This window comes from Saccostrea cucullata, unplaced genomic scaffold (genome assembly GCF_032062105.1).
Source record: "Saccostrea cucullata isolate Sc308-1 unplaced genomic scaffold, CSIRO_AGI_Scuc_v1 ctg753, whole genome shotgun sequence".
In the NCBI taxonomy this organism is placed as follows: Eukaryota; Metazoa; Mollusca; class Bivalvia; order Ostreida; family Ostreidae; genus Saccostrea; species Saccostrea cuccullata.
In genome coordinates, this window is record NW_026934507.1 from 103,993 (window position 1) to 129,086 (window position 25,094).

At 32.3% G+C, this 25,094-nt stretch overlaps 2 protein-coding genes across 3 annotated transcripts; both read right to left on the reverse strand.

The window, feature by feature from the left end:
* Nucleotides 1-1,457: 1,457 nt before the first annotated feature.
* Nucleotides 1,458-12,489, reverse strand: LOC134240914 (sodium/potassium-transporting ATPase subunit beta-like). Its single transcript, XM_062723026.1, has 5 exons — nt 12,126-12,489; nt 7,576-7,683; nt 4,669-4,844; nt 3,757-3,861; nt 1,458-3,240 (listed from the first exon to the last, which is right to left on the reverse strand). The coding sequence occupies exons 1-5, from the start codon at nt 12,427-12,429 to the stop codon at nt 2,935-2,937; spliced, it is 999 nt and encodes a 332-aa protein (XP_062579010.1). The 5' UTR covers nt 12,430-12,489; the 3' UTR covers nt 1,458-2,934.
* Nucleotides 12,490-13,390: 901 nt separating this feature from the next.
* Nucleotides 13,391-24,500, reverse strand: LOC134240909 (metal regulatory transcription factor 1-like). 2 transcript variants are annotated; one of them, XM_062723016.1, is made up of 11 exons: nt 24,077-24,500; nt 21,955-22,104; nt 20,951-21,030; nt 20,145-20,295; nt 18,457-18,588; nt 18,017-18,090; nt 17,442-17,548; nt 16,821-16,886; nt 16,495-16,509; nt 15,323-15,389; nt 13,391-14,731 (listed from the first exon to the last, which is right to left on the reverse strand). In XM_062723016.1, the coding sequence occupies exons 1-11, from the start codon at nt 24,268-24,270 to the stop codon at nt 13,611-13,613; spliced, it is 2,157 nt and encodes a 718-aa protein (XP_062579000.1). In that variant the 5' UTR covers nt 24,271-24,500; the 3' UTR covers nt 13,391-13,610. The 2 variants fall into 2 exon arrangements, with proteins under 2 accessions (XP_062579000.1, XP_062579001.1); XM_062723017.1 differs by lacking the exon at nt 16,495-16,509.
* Nucleotides 24,501-25,094: the final 594 nt, after the last annotated feature.

Below are 25,094 nucleotides of genomic sequence, written 5' to 3' on the forward strand. Positions count from 1 at the left end.
TTAACGTTTTTTTCAAGTAAAATATCCATTTTGACTTATTGATAAGAGTCAGTCTTGGGTAAAGGTCTGTTTGTTCAAATGAAGGACAACAAGAGGCCCAAGGGCCATATCGCTCACCTGAGCACATCTACTAGGAAAAAGCACATATCAGATCAAAACTGAAAGTTTACTGGGGGGGGGGGGGGGGGGCTTTAATTTTAACCCTCCTGGGTGTCATGATTTGAAAAACGTACAATCTACACTACCTGAGGATGATTCCATATAAATAGAAAAATATCACTTATCATGGCCTTGAAGTACTTGAAAAGAAGATTTTAAAAGGTTTCCTTATATATCCTTATGTACAACTTTGGTCAGCCATTTTCGGCCCAAAACTAGCAAGTGATTTCACAGTTCCATGAAGCAATGCTTAATTATATGAAAAAAAATAGAAACTCAATAAGTTTACATTAAAGATATAAATTTTATTTGACAATAAAAGTTATAAAACAACAAATTAAAATAAATTACATTGATAACAGATCATACGTGGAAAAAAAAAATTAAAATATGAGTTCAATAAAAAAATTCAGAAGCCATAAATTATATAAAGGGGTCATTAACAATGCAAGATATAAATCTACAATTATTACAAAGTTTTATTGAAAGGAATGTTTGTAACTGATATTGGTTTGGTCATTTCAAATAACAAGTTGGGAAAAATATTTTATTTATTCTCTCTCATTCTCAAACTCTTTCAACACACATATCAACATCTCACAACCTTAGAAATCTTGCATTGTTTAATGACACCTTACTGCATGTTAACTATAAACTGGAATGCTTTGCATGTACATATGTATCTCTTCATCTTAAAGCTTATAAACTCACAATTTTATTAATGCTCATATAAATGTCCCTGCAATAAAAGATTAATATGCAATCCTATACAGATAGATATGTATTCACAAGAAGTTAATATTTAGTTTCAATAAACATGTACACGATGCCTTTATTGAGATACACATGTATATAACTAACTCTCATAATGAACATTTGTTTTAAAGTTGCAAGCACAAGTTATTTTGTAGATATTCAGCCTATTTTGACAACAGTTTTTTAAGAAGTGTAAAACAAAGTGGTAAAAAACAACAATATGCTAAGAAATTGAACAGAAGAAGAAAGCATTGAAAACACATCTACTGTCAAAGTCTATACATTTATATTTACAAGTGATACCAAGATCTTCAATTAAAATAATGCTGGTTTCTTGTGAGCCACTTTTAATGAATTCTAAAATCAAAAAGCATTATTTAAAAAAAAACATGATATTGTTATCCATGTATTTATAAGCTGATTCAAACCATTATGCTGGTGTCTGCTACCAAGGGATAACACAAATGTTTGAATTAAATAACCCTCTAAAAAAAATCAGCAACCATTTGTATAAATTTTGATCCTTCTGCTTTACATATATCTTCTTTTTTTTTTAAATGTCATGATTACATAAAAATCCATATTTGTGAGCAAGCAGCTAGCTAGCATATGTAAATTACCATAAAAATACTATGTATTTCCTACATCATATAAAGGCACTTCTTGAAACCATTTTACACAACTTTGGAAAGGAAAAAAAATCTATTTCGAAAATGCTATTTTTTGTCCATAATATTATTTTTGTTACCTAAAATAATGGTATATCCCAGTTTTATACCTATGCAATCTACCAAAATTTAAACTACGGTAGAAATTGGTGTTTTATTTATTTCTACACAGTGAAAAACAGGGACGGTTGGAATTTTAACACATACTAATTCAAAATATACAGATATTTGTATTTAAATATTGCAATTTTATATAAAAATACACACATGTGGGCTCCAAAAACTCTACATACAGATTGCACTATTTAAAGAAAATTGTGGACAAATTCACAAAGATGCACAGAAAGTGAAAACACATGACTATATCTACACATGATCTTCAGACTACGAATTAAAAGCTACAACCATTTTTTTGTAGAGTCGAGTGACTTGATAGCTTCGATACAAATACAGACTTGAATACAAACTGTAATAATGGAAAACAGATTTGTAGGAATTCTTTTGAGTGCACCACATGTACAAGAGGTATCATAAAATGTGTACGTGTTCCATTAGACATGGCCGAAGTTCTGTTGCCAAATACAATATATACTCTTAACAATGAAATGAGGTTTCTTAGACCAGATAGAGATCTTTTTTAACAGCTGGTCAAACATACCTTAACTGTTACATGTACACAAGATGGGCTCAAATTGCCATGTACTACTTTAAAAAAAAAAGAGTAATTCAAAATGTCATTATGTGACAATGTATTTGAGAAAAAAATAATACAGTAGAATTAAAATAACTACAGAATGACTATAATTTTCTCTAAGATATAGAAATAATGATTGAAGCTAAAAGAACAATTCTACTGTCATCTTAAAAAAACTTCAGAATTAAGTTAAGAGCATCTTTTGAGTGGCAATTTGTTAGATGGATTTCTAATTAAAGGATAATCATTTATACATAAAAAAAAGTAATGAAAGGAAAATGCACCCTCAGAATTTAAAAAGCTTTCACATAAAAAATCCCATTCTTGAGGGTAAGTCAGATTCTCAGTTTCTAAGTAAATTTGCTATTAGGGAGTTTGGACTTGTAAGTTATATTTAACTCAGTTCTCTTTATTGCCAAACCTTCACTTAAACCGGTATATGCTTATTCTTTTTATTGCCAAATTTTAAATAATTTATAATTTTAAGAAACTTCAGGAATATTACATTACAGGTTGTATATAGATGAAGGGAGATAACTACCCAATAGTAAACATTTACATGTTCCTGAATTTCCAGGTAATTTTACATCAATATATTGTATAATATTCACACAACCCCCTAAAATATCCCTTTTTCTTAAATAATCCTTAGACTGTTTATTTTACTAAGAATCGGAATTTAGCTGTATAAATTTCTGATTCCTGCGGATTTTCTCCCTGGACCAGATTTGCCACCCAGGCCACACATTTGATCCGGATGACATGATTGGTCATTATGGTGTTGAACTGGACCATAACAGATGGAGCAATGTACTTGTCTGGATTTTTCTGCGGGAAGTATGTAAGGTTGAATCCAGTTTCAGGGAAATTTTGGATTGGCTTTTCTCTCATGGTGGGATGGTCTTTGTTATGGACAGGGGCATACCACCGGTCTGGTCCTATATGTTTTCTGTCATCTTCTCTCTGTAAGAAGTATATAATAAGTGAACAAATAATTACATGAAATGATGAGAAATAATTTAACAAAAACAATATTTCTTCTGGTATAACTAAAGGCTGCTATGAATTAACAATGGGACAATAATGTACTGTCACAATTTATTAAACAATTATGCATACAGTTATTTCCAACTAGTTAACCAGCTAGCAAAAAAAAAAAAACAAAACAAACAAAAAAACCAAGATTCTGAGGATAAGCAAGAACTACAGTTCTTACAAAATTATAGTTAACATGCTCATAGTGATTTCTTACTCCCTGTGAATCTATTTTCAAACCCCATGGTATTACATGTACATATGTAAAATGTATTGTGAACTTAACAAATATAGTAATTGCTGCAATTTATATTGAATGAAATTCCTCATTCCTCATCCCTGGCCTTTCACTATAAGGATATTTTACTGTATAATTTATTCAAAATCTAAGACTAAAACAATCACCCCATTTTATAACAAGGAAAGATTTATTCACAGACTTACCTCCCCATCACACTTAAGCCCTATATGGTTCAGGGACCATGTGTCATTTAACAGTCTTCCTACTTTAGAGTCCTTAGGAAAATTCTCTGGCACATCATCAGGTCTCTGAAGAAAAAAATCAAAGTATGTATGTATGTTTTCTGATCAGTATTCAATCATAATATTAAAGCTGAACACGACTCGTAAATAGGCATACGCCATTTTCGATAGCATTATCACGATACATCAATACTAGGGTATACTCGTCGCATTCGTTACACCTGACTGCTTTATTGTCACAGGTATCGGCGTGGAATGGCGACCCGTGTTCATGCTGGTTATCTTGCATTACATTTGTTTATATTTCACTGCAGTTACTTTTATTTGTGTTGTGTGTATACTGCACTGACTTATACAACTATAATTGTAAACTTATTTGGTATCTAATTTTCGAAGATTAGACGAAGTATTACGTTATTATTCTCGCTACTGAGTTCTGTATAGCATACGTCCGTCTTCTCCGGTGTCGACTGATTACACTGAACCGTGACTAAATTCTGCCCTATTTATAGGGGTCTGCAGAGTAGCGAGACTCGGGAACAAAAATGGCGGACAGATTCCTTTTATGAATCGTGTTCAGCTTTAAGCTGCATAATATCACATTAACCCATAGAAATTTTAACATACTTTCATTTTTGTCTAAAGAGCTTCAGCCGAAAGTAACCTTATTAGGTAATCGATTTAATAATTTACAATTTCAGAAATTGACCTCATTTTTAAATGTTTAGAGATGTAATACTCACAAAGACCTCTATTTTGTTGGTTAGTTTAAACTGCCTTTCACATAATGATACAGAAATATTAAAAATATCATCTACAATGTGCAATATGGACAAAAATTGTCCGACAGCTACTGAAACATTAAAATCGTACCAATTTCAATGTCAGAAGTACACAAGGTCGTCCTTGTAAATATCCATAGTTACCAAGATGAGTGCACTGTGACCCAAAAGTCTCTATTTTCTGTACACAAACTTTGCCATCAGGGACAGTTTCTCCATTTTTACACTCCATGTAAGGATCATTGTCATAGGAGTAACCATTGTAATCTGTAATTAAACATTTATCATTGATTAGAAATTTAGGATTCTTAAACATAATTCATTAAGGTGTGGATATTAATGAATTAATGCAAACTAATATGATGAGATTTCATTTTTTTTTAAATGCACCATTGAAATTCTTTGTTCCTTTATTTCCAAAGTGGCCAAAAGAACAAGAGAAGACATCATGGACATTGCATTCTTATTTTATGAAAGTCCCAAAACCAACTGTACATCCGGCAGCAACAAAGTTCAAAAAAGCCTTTTTTAGACTATAGGTCACAGTCAAGGTCATTGACCTTGGTGTCAATTGAAAGAACTTTATAAGTGGAGTATGCATACTAAGGTTCAAAAAGGCTATCTTTAGCATATAGGTCACAGTCAAGGTCACAAAGTCATTGACCCTGGTGCCATTTGAAAGAACTTGATTAGTGGAGTACGCATACCAAATTTGTAGTCAAAAGGTTATGGTGGAGGTTCGAAAAAGCTATTTTTTTTAGCATATAGGTCACAGTCAAGGTCAAAATGTCATTGACCTTGGTGTCAATTGAATTCTGTCAATTGAAAGAGCTTAATTAGTGGAGTATGCATCCCTAATAGGAAATCTCTATCTCTCATGGTTCAAAAGTTCTGGTGAAGGTTAAAGTTGACAGACAATAAAATAGACAGAAAGACGGCAAAAAAACCACAAAACAATCTATCAATCCGTGTGCATAAATAAGCAAAGTCAAACATTACACAGAGCTCCAGATAAGGTGCGTATTTGCAGAAATACACATTGGATTTTACAAAATACGCATTGAAAATTAAAATAGGGCGTTCAATTACGCATTAGCAATCGTATATAAGCATTACACCATGAATGCACTGCGTACAGCAGGTTGAAGAATACAGGTACGACTTACTTAATAATATGAATTGAGGTTAACACAGTGTTTGATTTTTCACAAAATGAAGTACAAATTTAAAAGCATTTTAGTGACCAGGAATATCCCAGTAATGGTGACGACGATCTCCATTTCGGGAGGAAGAATCAGAGATTTAGATTAGGCCATAATAAATAAATTGCTAGATTCTCATCCAATTTTTTTCAAAAATCGAGGCGGGCAAGCAGCTTTTATTTTACATTTTTTATTTTTTTCAATTTTGCAGATTTTTTATTGACTGGTCAATTGGTGTAATTTTATCTTCATTACCCGAATAAAAGTCATAGAAAAGGTTCAATTATTTCTTACTTCACATCATCACCAATCTTTTTCAACCAATGACCCTTGTTTAAAATATATACGCATGTATTACAGAAATTACCATCTTTTCAGCTGTCAAAATCATGTCGACTTTCGCGGGATTTAAAACGAAAGTAGAATGGTAGATAAATACCGATCCCAATCAGAATTAAGACGAAGAAAAACAGAAATAAAAAAAAATTGAGGCGGGGGTAAAAAATCAGGGCGGGCAGGGATGAGAATCTAGGAATATTTTTATTATGGTCTTAAAATCAATTCTTATAAATAGGAAAACTATGCACTAGGCATAACTTTTTTATTATGGGTTCATAGTAAATTTTTCTTTTCTCTCAACTTGTCATATTAAGTGTAAGATAACTTTCTTTATAAATCCTTGTCTCTCAGTAAACTTTTCTCTTGATACAATATCTTAAATGAAGGAAAATTTTTTTGTGTCTCTGAATCTATGGTACCTTGAGCTACTGACTATATTCTTCCTTGTCAAAAAAGAATGCTTCCCAATTATAGCAAAAAAACATTCTTGGTATTTTCAAAATTTAATTAAATAAATGCAGGAACTGACCTTAGTAGTTTTTCCCTCTTCAAAAAACATAATTCGATTACAAGCTCAAAATCAAAATAAAGGTCAAAACATTTATATATAAGCAAAATACTCTTCAATCATTTTGCTAAAAATCAAAATCTGCATTGATTTGAAAATCACTTTTGGGTTTTAAATACACTTTTGGGTAAAAAATTATCTGGAGCTCTGATTACAATAGCACTGAAATACACATTGTCATTTTATAACAGAATGATTGATTGATTGATTGTATATTGTTTAACGTCCCTCTTGAGAATTTTTCACTCGACATATGGAGACGCCACCACTTGCCGGTGGAGAGCTGCAAATTTTGTCCTATACACGGCACTTAGGCCAAAATAAAATTATAGTTTGTTTGGAATTGCCTCCCGCCTCATTGAAATGCCCCCTCCTGAAAAAATTTTACTGACCAAAAGTAGGAAGATTTTTTTTATTTAATCATTTTTGTTTTGCCCATCACATGTATCACAGGCACCACACAAAACACTGAAATATAGTGTCAGATCTATGTAAAATTAGGTTTTTCTGTTAATGGTAGATACTTTTTTTTAAAAGTCAGAAAATGTATTTACTGTTTACTAAGATTTTTATCAAAAATTTAAAATTTATCTTCAATTAAAAAAAATAATAATTCCCCTCCCTCCCTCCTGTGTCTAAAACCCTTCAGGCAGCAATTCCAAACAAACAATTTTTTAAGGATGGCCTTGCGGCCATTTAGAAGGGAAGAATCTTTATCGTGCCAGCACCTACTGTGGCACAGGAGCTCGGTTTATACGGTCTCATCCCAAGGACCGGTCTCACAGTGGGATTTGATCCCACGACGTAGAGACTGACTCCTTACTTCGCGACTCTAGGGCAGATGCTCTGACCACTGCTAGTGAATAAGAACAGAATGAGATACACTTACCATGCATGTGGAAATCTAGATTTTGTATGTATGGATTCATAGATTTCTGATTTTGTGGACTGAAGTGAATCAGGGGATTATCGCCGACATCAGGCTGGAAGAATAGCCCTGTAATAAAAAAAATCCAAATACATGTATAATGCAGGTAAAATTCCATTAATCATGTTAATATATTGAATATTTAGGCTACAGGCTACAAAACTTCATTAGTCTAAAGCCTACAGAAATCAAGTCAGATATTAGATTATAATAGAAATAGGCTACATTATATAATAAGTATATTGAATTTTATTTGTAATCTTATTTTGCCATGTACTCTTGATTCTATAAACATTATAAACATTCTATATATTTTTTGATAAAGAGACCTGCCTTCTACCATTGACTTTGAATATCTTGCATTCATACAAACTAAAGAGAAATCAAATATATGCGGATACATGTCCTTCCATTGATTTATAACTTCTAGTTGTGAATTATAGATCGATGAGGGCATGTCTCTTCTTTCTTCTATACATATTTATCAAGGATTCAATTCATTCAATACCATCATGATGTTTACTATACATTAGGGCTAGGACGATACAACTTTTTCTATATCGATACGTATCACGATATTTGAGCCACGATACGATATGTATCACGATATGTTTAATTGCTTATAAAATCTTTTTTTTGGCATTAAAATGAAATAAACAAATTATTTCTTTGCAAATGAGAATAATTTATTCAAAATAGTTGTTTATATGTTGTAAAACAAAAATATTTTACTCAAGTGGTTTAATTATTATTTATTTCTTTTCTATATTTATATTTAACTTATTTATTTTGTATATTAATCCCCAAATGTTAAATTAAAAAAGAAAAACAGAAGTCAGATTTTTTGGGCGATATTTTTTCAAATGTTTCGATATGTATATTGTCCTCACATATATCACAATATATCGATATCTCCATATATCGTCCCAGCCCTACTATACATGTATACATAATAATACCATGGCCTTATAACAATACTTTTACACAAGACAGATGGACAAAATCCCCTCACCATGATACAATGATTGTCCTAAATTACTTAAGTGACTGCTTCAACTGAACATGCTGAATGGGAAAAGTTTATGTTGCTGATAAATTTCACACATGATGACGCTTGATCAGCCATTCATTTTAACAGATAACTATCCTGACAAGTGAGTTAATGAACTATTCAGAACTACCCTCTCACATCCTTATATTTATTTACTTGAGATTCAACTACCAGGTACATGTTTATATTATCTGACAATGAGAATTACAGTTTTCCTTCTTCAATTTCTAGCTGTCTAACAATTGTAATATCTACACGATTTTGAAAATTTCCAATAAGGTCACAATTTTGTGGTTGTTTGGTTAAGATATTAAAGTAATGAACTCCTGTTTTATTCCAGGTATTTTGATTTTTCTGAAGTGCAAAGCTGAATAGAGAGTTTAACTGAGAGACCGAGTTGTGCAACAGAAAGAAACAATATAGGAATTGCACTTCACATTGTCTAATTCTGCCCTAATTTACAGATTCCACTAAAATTTATGTCAACCCCCTTTCCCATCAAACAGCATTATTTAAAGGAAATTCAGGATTTCATTGCTCAATGTTTTTCAAGGTCTGTGAATTCTCATTCCAAAGCATAATTTTGCTATAAGGCAAAGTAAATGAAAAAAGAAAATCAATTCTTAGTGCACAGAATGCCATCTGCAATCAAGTTTGGGAGCAGTCATATTGAACTGACATTCAGAATCAGTAAACAAGTCTGATTTGACAGATAGTTAAATAATTTTTCTAATATTTGTTTAACAATATAAATTCTATTTATAAATAGATCTATTGTAAATATATATACTACAAAATAACAGAGCTCAACCAACACTCCTACTCATTGCACTGTCATTCCCAGTCCAAGTGGACAACCTATATTACATCTGGCTTTGCCAAAAGGATCATAGTTAGGTTCAAATGTACTTTAATTTGTGTTACTGGCAAGTTCGGGTATTTTTACTGCATTATTAGGGAACTATATAATCTGAACTAGGGAGAGCCTTAGCAAGAGTTAATTTACAATCTAATTTAACTGAAAGATAGACAAATAAATTCAGAGAATTCAATATGTCCCCAACTTAAAAAAATAAGACGAGCTGTAAACATTTTGAAGAAGGAGAAATGAAAAAGATCAACTGTGATCTCTCAGCAATTGGCCCTGATTAGTACGCTAAAGGCTAGAATAAGAATGTATAAAGCTTAAAAGTTTCATTGCAAAATCTTACAGTAAAACTAATTATTTAATATTTCAAAACTATACATGCAGTATACATCTCTGGCCTTGACCTTTGACCTATTGAAAATTGATAGGTCTCTTCTTTAGGCCATAAGGAGTTGTGTTAATTTTTTTAAAGAAGCAACAGTGTTACGCACAGTACGCACAGATAGAATAACAGACAGACAGCTAGACAAACAGATTAATATCCCCCCCCACTTTCAGTGTAAGCATGGGACAAAAATGGCCCAAAAGTTGATGTAGAGACTTCTTTGAGCAACTTTATGTTCTTACATACATTTAGTTCCTACATTATATGCTATAGGTCCTAACAAATTGTGTGAGATATACATCATTACATGTATATGTGCTATAAATAATTACACCTTAAAAAACTTAACTTGTAGTGCATTTGATAACTTTTGCATAAATTAACATATTTTTCTGCATATATATGTATGACATTACATTTTTATTTCCTTAATTTAGATAAAACATATCACTGTAGTATACAATGGACACAGTTACGCTACCAAATTAAAATAAATTTAGCTTGTTTCTCCATACAGTGATATTGTGGAATTCTTTTCCACACTAGTGGTGGCAGCAGCCTCTTTGGACCAGTTCAGAACATTGGTCCAAAAATACATTCCATAGCCCTTTTATTGATACAGCTAACTGGAGCACATTGTAAATTGTTTTCCGTAGCACTTATGGTTATCTATACTTTTTACAGTGTATAATCATCAGGATAGTATACACTTATCCACTGGGTGTGAGTGGGATAGCTCTTTATCAAACCTGTGACAGAGAACTATTCCTTGAGGGCTTACCTGGTATACAAATGTACTGATGTATAATATATTTTCTGAGGTTTTAATTTTTTGGAGTAAGATAATTCTGCAAGAATAATCTGAAATCCTGATGATGTCACAATGCTATTGAAGTCATCATGACATCATCAAAGATTTATCGCTGGAAATCAAAATTGGCGGCAACAATTGCATGACAATTTTCCGAGGGTGGATTGCAAAAACTATACCCCGGGGTATAGTTTTGCTATGCTTGGACTATAAAGGAGTTATTTTACCTTCTGAACTTTATATAGGAAACATTTAACAGAAGCTTAATAAATGGTTAAATGATTCACTACAAATCCATCTGTCCCAATAATTTTAAAGAATAGGAAATTATTCAATTTGTGACAAATCTTAAACACGTACACCTTGTACTGCTGCTGCATGACTGCATTGTTTCATTCAACATAGTCAACAGAAAGAATACCAGGAATAAATAAAACATTTACAAAAATAGAGATCTGAACTGAAATAGCTTTGCTCGTAATGACAAGGTCTAACGTTAAGTCCGGTACTACGAATCACCGGAATGCCCCGTAATCACCGAAATGCCCCAAGGAATCACCGAAATGCCGCCGAAATGCCCCTTATTTTGTAATATATAAACAAAAAAATTATAAATATTGATGATTTTAACTGTTCTAGAGCTTAGATACAGAATAAAAATTTCATAATTTTAGCGTAAGTATTCTTATTTGGACAGAAGATTGTACATGTTACAATATCTAAGAAAGATAACTCTCACTGATTAAAGGCACGTGCCAAAATAGTCTTTTTTTTATTTTTCTTTTCTATTTAAATATATTCTAAACATAAATCATATTTTTCATATCAATGAAAATTCTGTTTGTAATATTATTTATGTATATTCTTGATTTCTAAAAACATCGTAGACTTCACATCTTAGAAGTTCATCACCAAAAACGAGTTATCGCCCTTTGTAGTATGATAAGCTTTGAGCACAAAACATGAAAATAATTAATTTTTTTGTCAGTTATGCTTTACTGAAATAATTAGGCATTAATTTTTATGAAAAACATCATGTAAAAACATATGCAAGGGCATTTCGGTGATTTTGATGGGCATTTCGGTGATTTTTAGGGGCATTTCGGTGATTACGGGGCATTCCGGTGATTCGTGTTACCCCGTTAAGTCTGCAATTTTCTTAAAAAAAAGAAAAAAAAAAAGAAAAAGAAATTCCCAACATACGTAAATATGATCTGAACATTTATCATAGATATGTTAAGAAGACTAACATTCCAATAAAACCTTGTAAATATATTTTGTCAAAGAAATTATCAAATCTTATATAAAAATAGAATAATCTCACAACACAAAATGGTGTGACCTGTAACTAAAAATTGTACATACGAAAGTGAAACTTGCGCTATTGTAACTTTACCGTAAGCCTTCTTGTTGGTGTTGTGTAGTAGTTTCTTTTCCTCTGATCCTTTCCTTTCAGAAGTGCTGATTATGACAATAGCTATTACCAAGAGTAGAAGAGCCAGAATAGCGCCCGCTATAGCTATTCGGCTGAACTTTCGCTTTACTTTGAAACAAGCGATCTTTATCGTATCCTCGTGTTTGTATTTCCTGGAGATAATAGAGACACCGGGGTACACCCCTGTACCAAATTCCTCTTGTTCATTGTCTGAATGGAGGTAGGCATTCTCAGGATAAGCAACTTTGTCGTACTTCGATTCCATTGTTCAAAACTTGTTCGCAATTTATGTCATCGATTTTCCTAAAATGCGTCACCACCGGAAATTAAAAATGTCACAGTAACTCGAACGCGAGTCTAGTCGGATGATGTTATTTAAAAAAAGTTTAAAGATTTGTATTTACACTCCACAGCAATTTTTCTCATAATATACATACTAGCGTTTCATATTTGACAGTTTCAATCACACAAATTCAAAACATTCATTGTTTAATTATGTTGCACAAACTACAAAATTGGGTTTTCAATGAAATATTTATCATGTCTTTATAGTGTAAAAATGCTATTATGACTCACTTATGGTCATATACTGTACATGATAATAATGTAGCGTATACCAGTACACTGATAATGATAAAGTTACACAGAAAAACCTTGTAGGCCCCTAGTACGAGGGTATCTTGTCTGTCGTTATGTTCTGGTTTTATTTTTGTACAGTCTTCAGAAAATTATTTTTTAAACATACATAGATTTTTGTGTGTGAATTCTGATTATTATTGTTTGCAGCTAACTGTAAAGTTTCACATCACTTCACGATCTTTTTCGTCAGATGCATCCAGCGTAAACAATTCATGTGATTGGTCGACTCAAATTATCAACACTGAAACGGAAAATAGTCTGTTGCACGAGCAACCAATCAGGGATAAGAAGAAAGTTCCAGTCGTAAAGCTTGCGGTTAGGAGGCGTGTACAATATACCTTGAGAGCAGCTGCCAACTACATTGTGACGTAACGTGAAACTTTACAGTCGACTGCAAACAATAGTATAATCCTCAAATTGCTGTTTAAAAACTTGATAAATAATATTTTCAAATGTAGATTTCATACTCTTTAAAAGAGTATGAAAACTAGATTTAAAAAGTTTACAGTGCAATTATTTGATCTTCTATGAGAGTTTTTGGTTATTTAATTAATTTAGCAGGGGAAAAAAACAAATAATTTGATCTCTAAATGTAAATTTTATTTTATTATCATTCCATGAAAAGCACTTTATTATAAAACAATTCTTACAAGAACTGAAAACAAGTAACAGGAAATAGACAATAATTCATAACAATTCAATAGCTCATTTTAAATAAATCAACAGTTAATATAATTAATATCACACAAATAGCTGATTCTAAACAAACCAATTAAAGCAATATCATGAGGTAATTGCTTGTCCAAATTAATTAAGTAATGTTGACAAATCATTTGAGTTCAAGATAAAATTTCCAGCAGTGACCACAGGAACAAATTTTCCTTCCATTCCATAAGGCAGTTCTATGTGGCCCTTGTCGGTGGAGATTTTGACAATCGACGGCTGCAGTGTTCCATCAGTGCAAGGTAAAATGGTGATTTTCTTGTCCGGATTTGCAGCAATTATTGCTGGAATATGTTCCATTCGAACATTAAATTCTGCAGGAGTGATCAACTTGTCAGAGCTCTTCTGCTGCATTGAATTATTGGTTTGGAACTCATTGCAAACTCCCTGCTGATTGGTTACATTCTGAATTAACTCGATGCAAACCTCATTCTGATTGGTTCCATTTTGAACCTGCTGAGAGGGTACTGTTTGAACTTGAGTCACTGTATTTGCTGGTGGTATCATCACGCTGGGGTCAGGATTGCTCAGAATCATATAATCTTGATTGTTTTCCTTCATGATTGGAACATTTGCATTGACTGGGTTAGGATGTATGAACTGCCCAGTCTGCTGAGTTTGAGGACTCAAGTTGATGCTACCACTTGTTGTAGAAAGGTCTATCACTGAAGGGCATCCGTCAAAAACTTGTTGTGTCTGCAAACTTGGCGTGAGCTGAAGAGTGCTTTCGGATTTCAGTTGCTGACCCGAGGGAGTCTTCTCGATCACCTTAGTAATCAGATAATGTTCCACAAACATGGAGGAGTTATTCACGTCACCACTGCTCTGTAACACTGGGAGAGCAGTGACCGTCTGCAGTGAGCTATCCCCCTTTGGAGTGGTCTGCACGGCTGGTATCGACATTGGCTGAGTCTCCAGAGATTGGAGATTTGGCGCAGTGTTCTGGAGAGAGGGGATGTCCTGGACTACTGGGAGATTAATCGGGATGACAGGAACGGGGGTTAATTGGACCACATCCTTTTCTGGTTGTTGGGGGTTGCTTTTCTTGACTTCGGTAAAGACTTGCTGCTGCTGCTGATTGGTGTAACTGACCTCTGTGTTGGTGGGGACTGGTTGATGGGTGTTGTTATAGACACACATGTTACAGTTGTCTGTGTCCTTCAGTTCGTCTACAATCTCTGTAATGGCCGGTCTGTCTGCATAGTCTGTGGAGGAAAAATAATCATTCATCATTAATTGAATTAAAAAAAAAAGTTTTCCAGTTTTATTCTGAAAGATACAGGGTTACTGAAATGAAATATGTGTAGTATTAAACTGGTCTGTACCATTTTTATTATGATCAAATTCAATGATTACCAGTCCTACAAATTACTATCTCATACCAAGTAAAAAGTAATCATCATTGCAAAATTCTTACTTTTCCTCAATTTATATATGGAACAATATAAAGCATAAAAAGACAGTTTTATCAGTGTTATTGAGCATTTGACAAAATTTCATTTCTGGTCTTCCCTTCATTTTCCTTCATTTCCCTTCAGTTCTTGGCAAAAATATCATGAACTCATCAACTATCTAGGAATTTTAAATCAAGGACTGCAACTCGGTCAAGAAAGCACTGTATACTTAGAACTGGTATGTTTTTGCTCAATTAAGTTTATCCTACAAACTAAAATGAAGAACCATTTCTAATTACCATCCTGTAGCCCACTGTGAGCATGTCATTGTGGAAAATCACCTATCTTAAGTCATTCCAGACTTTTAACAAGCACTGAGGTAAACTGGACACATTATCTTACCTGTTGTGCTTGACTGGCTTTGGTCACCCATTTCAAACAGCCCCAAGGTATCTAGAATGCCCTCTGTCTGAAAAGTAAAAGTTTTAAATGAAAAATACACTAATATCATAAGAACTTTATCAGTCATTAATTAAGTCTTCAAACAAAACCCATTTTAAGGGTGAAATAGGAATGCCTTAACTATCTTTCTGAATATTGTATGATTTCCTATTTAAAAGAATAAAATCTTAAATACCAGTAAAACTATTTATTATTCTTTTCTTTTTTTATTTAAATTAGTTTTCAATTTGATATCTTAGTTGGGTGAAAGATTCTTCTTTATTGTATTACATTTGTACAAATTCAAACTAGATTTGCATATAAATTGTGTCTTATAAATCTATTTCAACAAAATTTGTGTTAAAAAAAAACTGGTAAGCAATAAATTAAGAAAAAAAATTATTATAAATAATTAAATAAGCCACTATCATTAAAGATAATCAAAATGAGAATAGAAACCTATACCCTCTAAGTAAATATATAGTTACATGAATATGCCTTTCACTTAATCCTAAATATTCGTGCCAACATGAAAGTTGCAAATGAACAAAAGTAAAATTTTATAAGATCATGCATAATTTTCTTTCCTAATGAAGCTTCTGCACATCTTTATATCGAGTCAAGGTTAAAGTTCAAGGTCAGATATATATGTCAAGTAACTTGTCATATCAGTAAATTTTTTCAAAGGCACAATGTTTCAAAAGCCTTTAAATACATGTACATGTAGTTTAATCCAATGCGTTAATTGTTTACAGTAAATCATTTTTAAAAATATTTAAGTAAACCTGAATCAGATTAATTTTGCCAATTTTCAGACATTTGCTCCTTTAACATGTTTAAGTTCATTTTAATTATTTTTGGTATGATATTACAGAGAACATAAATAACATCTATCTTTTTTTCATGCACAAACTACCATTTGTATATGAAAAATGCACCTTGTCCATATTGCACTTTTAACACCCATAAATTATAGAAAATATTGATACATGTAAACTGCTAAAACCAAAAGAAATGAATTTTTGAATGAATTTCATGCAACTTAGTAGACTACAGTCCTGAAGAAGAAGAAGAAAAAAAAAAACAGTCAATGCCGAAATGCAGTGGCATAAATTCAAGGTATATTAACATACCCTATATTGAGCAGACTGTTAGTTTTAAATGATGAAAAAAAAATTAATCAAGACTGTTAGTTTATTGCAAAAAAGTAGAAAAATTATTGTACCAAATGTTCTCTTCATGTTAAAAATTACTACCATACTTTTACACTAATACATCCATTTATTGGTTGAATTAACTTTTATTTAAATCTGTATTAGATTTCTACTTTAAAAATTATTCATTAATAAAAACAGGGTTTTTAGGAACATGTTAAATTTGAAAAATTTTGACTTAGAAATCAAACATTTCAACCTTTAGACTGTAAAGACATAAACCGTTACACAAATGTAATACTTACTTCTGATATATTGTATTGAAACCTTCCATCTTCACTGTATAATGTGGCCGTTGTGTCATTTGAATGCTGTTAAAAAAGTTATATAAAATATAAACTTCTAAACGTTTTAACTTTTTTCAGATTTTCAAGATCATAGCAATTAAATATACTATGCATCCTTTACAAAAGAATAAAAAGTTCCAACATAATGCAGACTGGAAAATTATCTCGAGTTTTTCTAATTTAAAATAATTTCCAAAAAAAATCTTAACAAGAGATGTGTGTGAAACACTTATGCCCCCCTCCCCCTGAATTGAAGAGAAACTGATAACAACTAGAATTTTTCCACGTCCAAGGGGCACAACTCTGTTAAAAATTGCTCAATTGTACCCAACACAAAACTTGACCTTGATATTCTTATGATAAATCTGTTTACCAATTTTCAAATGTTTCAATTCAAAATGTGCAACTTCTGCCAGGAAAATGAATGGAAACTTTGTGGACCGACAGACAGATGCAAAGCAATATGCCCTCACTTCTTCGAAAGGGGGCATTAAATGTTAAAACTGCATGCACTAAATGTGAAATGGCTCTTTAAATTAACCACTGATCAGGAGATAAGTCTTTCCACTATAATCATACCTGTTCACCCTGTGATTTCTCGTGTTTGGATTTGTGTGTTTTTAGACTGTAGGAGGTGGAAAATGCCCGAGAACACCCATCTTCATGACAAGCATAGGGTTTCTCTCCTGGAACAAGACATCTTTGTAAAATAGACATTATGGTAAATGTGCTAAAAAAGCACAGCTGATTAAGGAAGATATAGCTAGGTTGCAAAGTACTTGAATGGATGTTTCTAACAGTAAATAATTATTGTCCTGCTGAGTTGTCCTTCAAGTTGTAAATACAAGGTACTGAGACAGAAACACACCCATATTCTAACATTTATGTCAAAGTTAACATACAAATTATTCTTCAAAATATTGTTTCCAAAACTACCTTAACATCAGATTTATATATTTTAAGGATACATATACTATACTCTTACATGTATGCATATGTAAAACCATGTACAATGTATTAGAAATCAAAAGACACTGTCTTTAGGATATTATTTACATAAAACTGATGTGCTTTTAATTGTTATTCAGGTCCTGAAATTTTAAAGAGAAATGAGTGCAGGAGCACTACCTACTGTTCTACAGTAAAGCACTAACCTGTGTGTGTCCTTTGATGTGTCTTTAAATGATGACTAGCTGCGAATGCCTTCCCACACCCACTCTCATCACATCTACAAAACAAATTATTGCTATATTCTGGCTTTTCACATCACATTTATTTTGAAAATTTCTTCAGAAAAAGTATATTCTTCTCCTCAGGGGAAACCCAAAATATGTGTCACATCAAAAAGTAAAATAAGAGGTCACAATGGCACCAAGTATCACAGATTCTGTGAAAGTCTCATTAAATTTCATTCAGTGGTATAAGAGGAGTTGCGGATAAGAGATGGGTATCCTAAATTGAACAGATGGATGGTCGGACAGATGATGGAGGGATGTACAGACCTGCAAGGTTAGCTGAGATTAATCACCAATCTCAGTGAGGTTAATCAAAGGAAAATAATACTTTTAGAAAAGTATTTTTAGAAGATTCTCACTGATAAGGTTTTTCCCCTGTATGTGTCCGTATGTGTTTCCGTAAATCACTCAGTGTGGTAAAGAATTTAGTACAACCATCCTCATTGCAATCAAAAGTGTTCCCTGTGTGAATTCTCTGATGAGCACGTAATCTGAAATTTAAAATGTATAATTTGAATGAAGTCATTATGCTATTTCTGATGATTAAACTACATGTATATCTGACAGAAAAGTACGTATAATTTGTCATTACAGATTCAACCAAAAATAAAGTGCCCCGCCACAGCATGATACGCCCGTCAAATATTGTTCAATAATAATAAATTGGTTAGGATGCAAGAAAATCAGGTAGCCTTGATTATCAGATTGACACAGATTTCAATGATTTAATTTCCATTTCTTATCATACATCTCTAAGAGACTTGCAGTGTAGGGATTAATTATAACAAATACATCATATAACTCTAAACTGGTTGTGTTAGAGCATAACAAATTTCCATCTGCAGCTTACTTAAACTTAAATTGTTTATTGCATATTTTATGAAATAATAGAAATGCTACAGTTTAATAAAAAAAATCAAACATGTTATAATTTCTTCAGACTATAAAATTCTAAGTGAGACATGACTGCAATTTGCTGCAAATATATAAAAATCGAAATTTTTTTTTTTTTTCAATGAAAACATGTATAATTAGTTTTAATTATGTTATACAATACTAATTTAGTTTTAATCATACACTAAAACATAAATTTGTTTTAATTACATTACACCAATTGGAAGATCTTTGGACTAGCCATCAAGAACTCTTAATTAACACAATTTAAGCAACTATGAGGCCATTTCTTTTTGCCCAACTCCCAAGAGATAAATTAAGAGATCTAGAGATGCTCTTAGCTCCCGACAATAAACTCATTAATTTCTCTCTAATTTGACATGCAAGTTTCTGCTATCAAAATTCTTCTTGACCAGTGCTTGTTAATTATGCCCATGAGACAAACTGAATTCCTCTCAAAGCATAAACATTTGTTACAGATTGCTGTAAAGTATATAATGAAAAAATAAGTTTTTACTTAATTTAACATTTTTTAATAAGGATACAACTATATTTTTACATTTTTTAGGATTATGAAAGTTAAAATTTAAAAGACTTAGTTTTTTAAAAAAATTCACTTAAATCAAAGGTCACAGTGACCTTGAAATAGGCCGCGACACACCTTCTACTTTAGCTGTATACTTTTGCCAAGTTTCAAAGCTCTTGGTCTCATAGTTTTCTAGTTATGAGCCGGACAGGATTTTTCCATATTTGGCTATAGCATCTTTATTAAAGGTCAGAGTGACCTACTTTTTGTGCGAGACACACCTTCTACCCAAGATGTATCAGCTGACAAAGTTTGGTAACTGTAGGCCTTATAGTAATAAAGTTATGAGCCGGACACGAGAAAAGCTAACAGACAGACAGACGGACGGACAGACGGACGGACACGAAGCCTATAACATAATACGTCCCGTCTTAAGACGGGCGTATAAAAAGAACTGACATCATTATTATTGTGGTATTTTAAAAATCTGTAAAACTTATCCAGGAGACACATCAACACTGAACAGGCATCAGACCCTCAAGAAATAAAACTTTTTGACTAAAAATGGGAACATCTATACATAGAGACCATGTAATAAATAAGATATAACCTGAATTATAATATCACCTGTACAAGGTGTTGAAGTTTTTGGCACATCCTTTGACCTCACATTCGTATGGTTTCTCTTTTGTGTGTACTCGTACATGGATCTTCAGACTGTAGGAGGTGAGAAAGGCCTTACCACAGCCTGGCGACTCGCAGGTAAAAGTGTATTCACCTTAAAAACAAAATGATCCATGCAGTTCAGCAATGAACTAGTGTTTAATAACTGAATATTTACATCTGCTGAATATTTTCTCCTTTATTTCTTAAGAAAACCCACTGCGTTAAACACTGCATGAACTACAGTGGGCATGTCGCCTGTACAGATTTCTTGATCAGTGGCTGTTCCATCAATGAAACGTATAAAGACGTTCGCATCATTAATACAATAATTAATCTTTTTAATCCTACTTTAAATGATTATTTAAACAGATATAAATATAAACAATAAAATGGTAAGCGAGTTATTTAAATTTTTTCTGCAATAGCTGCGACCGTTAATTCCAGTAATAACAAACAAAGCATTTTATTGTTTAAATCAAGTAGGAAAAAGATAACATATTGAATATGACTTCAAAAGGTAGTTACGTTATTCAATTTTATTTCCTTTTCTAGCATCAAAAGAAATGACATCAAACAGTCAATATATCATATGTATATGATAAAACATTATAATGGAATAAAGATTTCATTGATATGTGACTATGTGTCTCATTAGTTTTTTATCTTTCAAGTTACAACTTGGAAATTTACAATGTTTAGCATGTTTCTCTTTCTTACCCAATCTGTTCATTTTTACAAAAAATTGGAATACAAAATTTTTCTGCTACCTTTGTGTGTCTTTTGATGAGTTCTTAGATTTCCGGCAGTACTGTAAGTCCTGGTGCAGCCGTTGTAATCACACTGAAATCTGTAACAGACATAATTCTTCCATGTTTAAAATGTTTAAATGTGTAAAATACATATTAAATTAAAAAGTTTTTATACTAAATTTCATAGTGAAAACTATTTTAAATGCTGGAAGCTCTAATGGTAATTGTAAACAATATGCCCTTTGGAATGCAGTACTTTTAACCAGTAAAAATATGGGAAAAAATTTTTATTTGAACTCCTTATGCAATATAAACATCTTTTCTACAATCCGAAGGGTATTTCTTCCCATCTGTCATTACATTCACTGACAACTTATAACAAAATACCCGAAAATGAAAAAATGTTTTAAAAATCATCTGAGGGATTTTTTGTTTTTTTACAAAACTCTTTAAACTACCTAATTTCTACAAATTTTTAACAGCTCTGCTCCTAAATATTGTTCGAGGAACTTTCATGTGACCTTCATCAGCTCTTAAATAAAATGACCAAACAGTCTTGTTCTAGTACGTAGTAAAGAATAAAATCCAAGGACAACTAAAATATTAAAGGTAAATCATAATGATGAAATCTTATGTCTATTACTTTGAAAACAAAAATAAAATCTTACTGTATTTTCAGATACTAAAGCATGAAACATTGTGTTCTCCTTGAAATGAATGACATCATGTACTGTGCAATATACAAACTGTTTGAAATGCATGACTCATGTATAAATGATTGCATTGTTTTGAAGGAAGTACTTAAGCTCAAAACAATAACTTATAGTAGTCTATGCACTTTGAAGTAAGCAAATATGCTGACATATAATTATGTAATAATGACCCAAATTATCTTTCTGTTTTTATGGAAGTTCCAGCTTAGTACAATCGTACCAAAGATGGATCTTCAATCAAACTACAAATATTTTCACAAAAAGCACAGAATTCCCGAGGATAAAAGCAGTTCATCTGTACTTACTGACCTTCTGACCTCTTTTTCTTTTGTTTTTGGGTCACAACTTTCTACAGTGATGGTGGCATGTGAGGGGTTAAAGTTAGCAGGGACACCCCTCATCCCAGGGTAAATGCTCATCTCTATTTTATCATCAGATATGGTGTTGTGAATATATCGACTGAAAAAAAATAAAGAATGGTGATAAATAAATATAGTTTACACAATATATGATTAAAAAAGAACATTTAAAATAATATATTACTTATTATTTGATTACACAAAATGATAAAGCATGTATTAATTATAGTATACATTGCAAAGTTTTCACAAACCAACTTTTACTTCAAAGTGTGGTAGGGGATAAATCTCAAAATTTGTTCTTGATATATCATGACATGTACTTTGGTTACTGACAATGAAATTTTACATAAATATCAACATGCATGTAAATCTTCAAGTACCCATAAGTGCGAACTTGTTGCTTATATTTTTTTGAATTTCTCTTTTTTTTCAGTGTAATAAAATTAAATATGTATATTTCTACATGTTCTAAAACTTTATTTTTTGTGCAACTGTTGATGCATGTACAAAAGAGTGGAAGACACACTCTTGACTTACAATACCTGATTTCATGAATCAAATTTATGAGAACACTCATGTAAACTATTTGGAGTAAATATAATTGTAGTATGCACATATTTAATTCAGCTAGTGATGCATAAAGCAGTTATTAGCGGATTATCTAATTTAAAATTGAAAGGATTCCTAGGGAAAGACTTCTGCATTATATATGACATTTGCCAGTATCTAAACAGGTCTGGTACAATCACTAGATTTAGCTACCTAGCTTGATTTACCTACTTAGCTTTATTTACCTACCTGAGGTAGCATTATTTAGCTACCAAATCAATTTATTTCTATCAAAAAGCATTTTTCTCAGGGTGTGCAGAAAATATTCTTACTTAATAATCATACTCAACCATGCCTCACCACAGGCATGAGAGAGGACAGTTAACCAAACAATGGAATTACATGTTTTGCTCTAAATTGTCCAAACGCAGCAATGTATTAACTATCTCTGCTTTGGGTTGTTTTTTTAAACCTCCCTAGTATAAACATTGATAGTCAGTAAATTGCGATTTTTTGTCTCTTCTTAATAAAAAGAAAAATTTTGAAAAGTTACATTGAAATAGCTAAATAAAGCTACCTGAGGTAGGTAAATAAAGCTACATAGGTAATTCTACCTATGTACCTAAATCTAGTGATTGTACTGGACCTGCTAAACACACATACTCTTTATAAATTAACTGATAAACAAGAAAAATTATATTTCATCAGCGAGAATTTTTACAATGGATATTACTTGTTACATGGCTTCAGGCCTGAAATAGCTATGAACCTCTAGCAGAGTAGGATGGGAGGTGTTCTCAAAATAAGAATTGTAATCATGGTAATGTTAAGATTATTGATAATTTTATTATTCTTTTTTTTATTTTGCACTGCAGCAGATACCCCCCATTTTGCTATGTATGGGGCCTATTCTGACTAGGGCAAGGACCTGTCCCATGAAAGTATGACTTTTTTCATAGCTAGCGCAGCGAGGCGGTGCAAAGCGCCGCTCGCATAGCGAGCTCAATAGACTGACGTGTATGAACGGAGAAAATTCAGGTTGAAATCTGCACATTGTTCCAAGAAATTTTTATCGTCCCACGTGAAAAATTCCAAACTCCCAATAACCCTTTGCGGTGCATAGCAACATGGTAGCTAAAACATAGCAACAACTTATTAGAAAAAAATACAAACAATGACTTTATGCAATCTCCATGCCTCAAAACCATCGTTTGCATCCTAAGGCAACAGGACTTTTAATTTGATGTCATAATGTCGTCACTTAAGCGGCTCGGGTATATCCGATTTTATCGGAAACTTCCGAGAAGTTCGGAATCTCGATCCCAATGCCTGGGAAGTAATTTCTTTTTATTGTATTGTTTTCTTCTCTTAAATTTTAATTAACTGAGAATAGGCAGTGCAAGTAAAAGCTGTGTAAAGGTTTTTGATAGTATATAACTGCGCTCGCCCCAACAGTTGCACCGTAAAACGTAATAAGTGTCCATGCTGCAGCAATGTGTAGCCTAAAAGATATAGCACACCTTTCGTCATCATCCACATTCTTTCCCTGATGGGAGTCTTCATTCGAGTTGTCATTTCCAAAGTGAGGTTCAATCTTAGAACAAGTGGAGTTCTCAATGTTACAGTCATCATCGTTTACATAGTCCATGTACACTTGTGTCACAGAACTAAAATCCTCTGCATCTACGTCTAGGGTACTGCTGGGGTCGTCCATCCCTTTTATCACTTGTGGAACTGGAATTCACTTGATCTGTAGAGATAAAAAAGAAATTGCAGAAGTCCCAAGTCTCTAATTTTTCACTTTGACACACTTCTGTGTCCCAATTTTTAGTCAGGAATGAAAATATTTTGACTATGAAACTGAATCTTATTGGACAAACAGTTGTCAACAGACCAATAACAAAAGTTTTATCATCCTCTTTACGATGAAAACCGGATATCCGGTTTGCAGACATATTATATCGTTCATTTTTTTTCCAAAAAGAAATAAGCACATTGTATAAAGAAACATTAACAGCTCTTAATCTATATTTTCAATTAAACTAATTTTGTTTTATTTAGTACAGGAAATTGCGTCTGAAAAACTCACGTGGAACTGTGCTGTAAAAAACATTCTACATAAATCACCAAGGTACGACTTATCAAATTTGAGTAACTTCCTTTTCTTTACTGACGGTAACCGAAATGGTGAGGAAACGCTGTAATATGAATTAAAATCCATCTCATCCAAGGCATTTACTCACAGTTAGATAAAATTATTGCATAAAAAGAAAGAAGAATTCATTGTTAATTAAGAAAGAAGATAGTATTTTTAAGATACATGTCGAAAATAAGTGGTAAATTAAGCTGAAGGGGAAACGTGACAAGCAGGTTAAGACGTTTTTATTTTCGCTGACCAAATTGAATTTACTTAAATGCAACTGAAATAACAAGTATTAGGGAAACAAAGTTATTGTTTTCTTCTCGTTCCAAGTAATTGATCAGTATGTAAATGAAGAGCACAGTAACTGGATTTCTTTTAGGTGCCTTGGGTGAAAA

Bases quoted from the DNA above. Each gene is read 5' to 3' on its own strand.
- LOC134240914 (XM_062723026.1), bottom strand. From the start codon at position 12,429: ATGGAATCGAAGTACGACAAAGTTGCTTATCCTGAGAATGCCTACCTC. The intron at 4,845-7,575 runs GTAAGTGTATCT...GTTTAATTACAG, and splicing joins TCTAGATTTCCACATGCATG to ATTACAATGGTTACTCCTAT. The intron at 3,862-4,668 runs GTACGATTTTAA...TTTTTTCTTCAG, and splicing joins TACTTCTGACATTGAAATTG to AGACCTGATGATGTGCCAGA.
- LOC134240909 (XM_062723016.1), bottom strand. From the start codon at position 24,270: ATGGACGACCCCAGCAGTACCCTAGACGTAGATGCAGAGGATTTTAGT. The intron at 17,549-18,016 runs GTTAGTGCTTTA...GTCTTGTTCCAG, and splicing joins ACATCAAAGGACACACACAG to GAGAGAAACCCTATGCTTGT. The intron at 14,732-15,322 runs GTAAGATAATGT...TTTCCTCCACAG, and splicing joins AAGCCAGTCAAGCACAACAG to ACTATGCAGACAGACCGGCC.